Below are 2,484 nucleotides of genomic sequence, written 5' to 3'. Positions count from 1 at the left end.
GACTAGCGTAGGGAGCAGTTTATAGACCCTGCCCAAGGGACTGAGAGCACGTAGTCGCAGCTGCGGGCGCAGTGCACTACAGCGGGCGCAGTGCACTACATTTGGGGGCCGTTCCGGGAACTTTTACTGAAATATTTGTTTCTTCGACCCTGCAAAATGAAATACGACGTCTGAATGACTGTCAACTAGAAATCTTCGCTCGGTAAGGGATGCATCTCCGCAACGGACGCGTCATCGGCCCCACTCCGCAGGAGACTCCATCAATGTCAGTCAACAGAATGCCCAGCGGGACACCCGCCCATCATCGCCACGCGACTCCAAAGCCCACCGTGGCAGAGCGGCCGCATGGGCATAAGGAGGCGCACCCACAGGCGATACCTCTGCCCAATGCTGTACAAGGAGACTGTCCCTTCGTCTCGTGGGAACAATTCCAGTCGGCTTTGAGTGCGCTAAGAACCGTTATGGGGGGGACCGTGGAACCCGGCGAAAGGACTCCCATCCTACCAGAAGACGGCAGCACAATGCAGGCCTTTCTGCTGCGCATCGAGCGCCGGTACGCGCTGAAGGGAATGGAGCCGCGTGAGTGGGGAAACGCACTTATAGACAATCTCGTGGGGCCGGCTCTAACGTATTGGATGTATCTACAGCGAACTTTCGATCTAAGCGACTGGACGACCGTAAAGCACCGGCTTTTGGAACGGTTTAACAGAACAATGTCACAGAGCGAACTGCTAACTGAGTTGGCTAAAGTGCGGTGGAATGGTAACCTGAAGGAATACACGGGCCGGTTTGCGACTGTAGCGGAGCGGGGCATGAGTCTTACCCCTGCCGAACTCGCGGACTACTCCTGCACAGGGCTACCGACTGACCTCCATCTCTCAATAACTAATGGTGGACAAGTGAAATACCTGACGTGGGAACAAGCGGCGACAGCCGCAACTCGGCTCTACGAGCCCAAGCAGAGTGTGCTGGAACTCCGACAAAGGACCAGTCGAGCCATTAGGGCTGCCATGCAAGCTAATGGACCCCGTGGGCGCCAGGAAATTGAAAATCGCTCTGGGGGAACCCGAGGAAACTGTTTTGAGTGTCAGGGTCGCGGACACCCGGCACGCGTCTGCCCCAGCAAAGGGGAACGTACCAAGCGTCCGGGGGAAACATGCAAGAAGTGTGGAGGTGTGGGACACTATGCTCGGGACTGTCCCACGTATGAACGCGGCCGGTCCGAGCCGGTGGACAAGAGCAGTAGAGCGACCGCCCGTCCTAACACTGAAATGACGGAGCGATTAAACTTGCGGGCCTAGGCGTAGTTGGAGACGAGCGTTCTAGGCCGCGTAGTCATGGCAAGGGGATGATGTGCGCGGTGGCGACAGGCCCCAATGCCATTCCAGTCTCCTTTGAGAGGAGAAACCGACTCCTCAGCACTGTGGAAGGAACTAATACGAGCAAGGAACACGAGGAAGAGACTCGACCGCTCTCGGAATTGCGGTGGAAGTCTGGGCCAACGTCGATCCTGAGTGAGGAGACTCCGGACGCGACGACTGATAGCCGCAGGAAGTCTGCGGAGGCAACACAGGAAGGCCATGGGTCAGACGTGACAGAGATTCTGCCACACTGGTGGAGGGAGACTTACATGAAAGAGTCTTACGACCAAGGGGGGGCGTTGTGCTGTGTGGGTGCGACGGCAGTACTTCGCGTTGAGCTTGTAGGGAGCCCATGCGAGGCCCTCTTGGACACTGGAGCGTCACGAAGTTTCATTAGTCCCAGAACAGTCGAACGTCTGCAGCTGAAGGTACGGATGCTCCCCAGGGAACATAGGTTCACTGTGGCCACAGGTGCACAACTACGCATTGACAGGGTTGTAACGGGACTGACGTTGTGGTGTGGACACGCACGTTTTTCCGGGGACTTTCTAGTGGGACCCGTTCCCTATGACTTAGTCTTGGGCTTGGATTGGCTGACGGAACACAAGGTGGCCTGGTATTTTCAGTCGGACAAGCTCCGAACCTATGTGAATGGCCAGTGGTGCGAGTTACCGGTCGTTCGGACTGGCGAAGCAACGCTGCGAGGTGACAGTTCCATCGCAGCCCAACCAAAGACCCCTGCAGAACAAGCGTATGAGATACTGGCAAAGCAAGTGGCGGGTATGTCTGCCGAGGAGGCCGCCATATTCTTACGCCCACCTCCAAGGAGGTATAAACCCCACGCGAAGAAGAAGGCGAAGGCGCGGATAACGTCGCTCGTTCGTCAAGCAGCTGAGGACACAAAGGATCTCAAGGCTCCAATGCACGGTTTGCACCTCATACTCGCTTTGCCCGAAGCCGGTCCGGCAATGCCCCTAAGGCTCGCGGATGAGTGGCAAGGCGCGTTTTGCTGCGCGTTAATCGGGACTCAACCCGCGTCCTCCAGTTGGCACAGTCCTTCGGCCATAACCGACGCGGGGGCAAGCCTCTCACTGCTCCTCAGGGGGACCGGAGTCCGTGTTGA

The 2,484-nt window shown here is 57.4% G+C and overlaps 2 protein-coding genes across 2 annotated transcripts; both read left to right on the top strand.

Moving 5' to 3' along the window:
• Nucleotides 1-263: 263 nt before the first annotated feature.
• Nucleotides 264-1,301, top strand: ENH_00035300 (hypothetical protein; the record flags this gene model as incomplete). The annotated part of the gene is made up of 1 exon (XM_013580400.1): nt 264-1,301. One exon carries the CDS (start codon nt 264-266, stop codon nt 1,299-1,301), a length of 1,038 nt encoding a protein of 345 aa, XP_013435854.1.
• A 47-nt stretch (nt 1,302-1,348) lies between these two features.
• ENH_00035290 (hypothetical protein) lies at nt 1,349-2,321 on the top strand (the record flags this gene model as incomplete). Its single annotated transcript, XM_013580399.1, has 1 exon — nt 1,349-2,321. A coding segment is annotated over one exon (973 nt), but the record flags the coding sequence as incomplete, so codon positions are not given.
• Nucleotides 2,322-2,484: the final 163 nt, after the last annotated feature.

Source organism: Eimeria necatrix, genomic scaffold (genome assembly GCF_000499385.1).
Source record: "Eimeria necatrix Houghton genomic scaffold, Enh_scaff2582, whole genome shotgun sequence".
NCBI lineage: Eukaryota > Apicomplexa > Conoidasida > Eucoccidiorida > Eimeriidae > Eimeria > Eimeria necatrix.
This window is presented reverse-complemented; position numbering and strand designations above follow the sequence as displayed.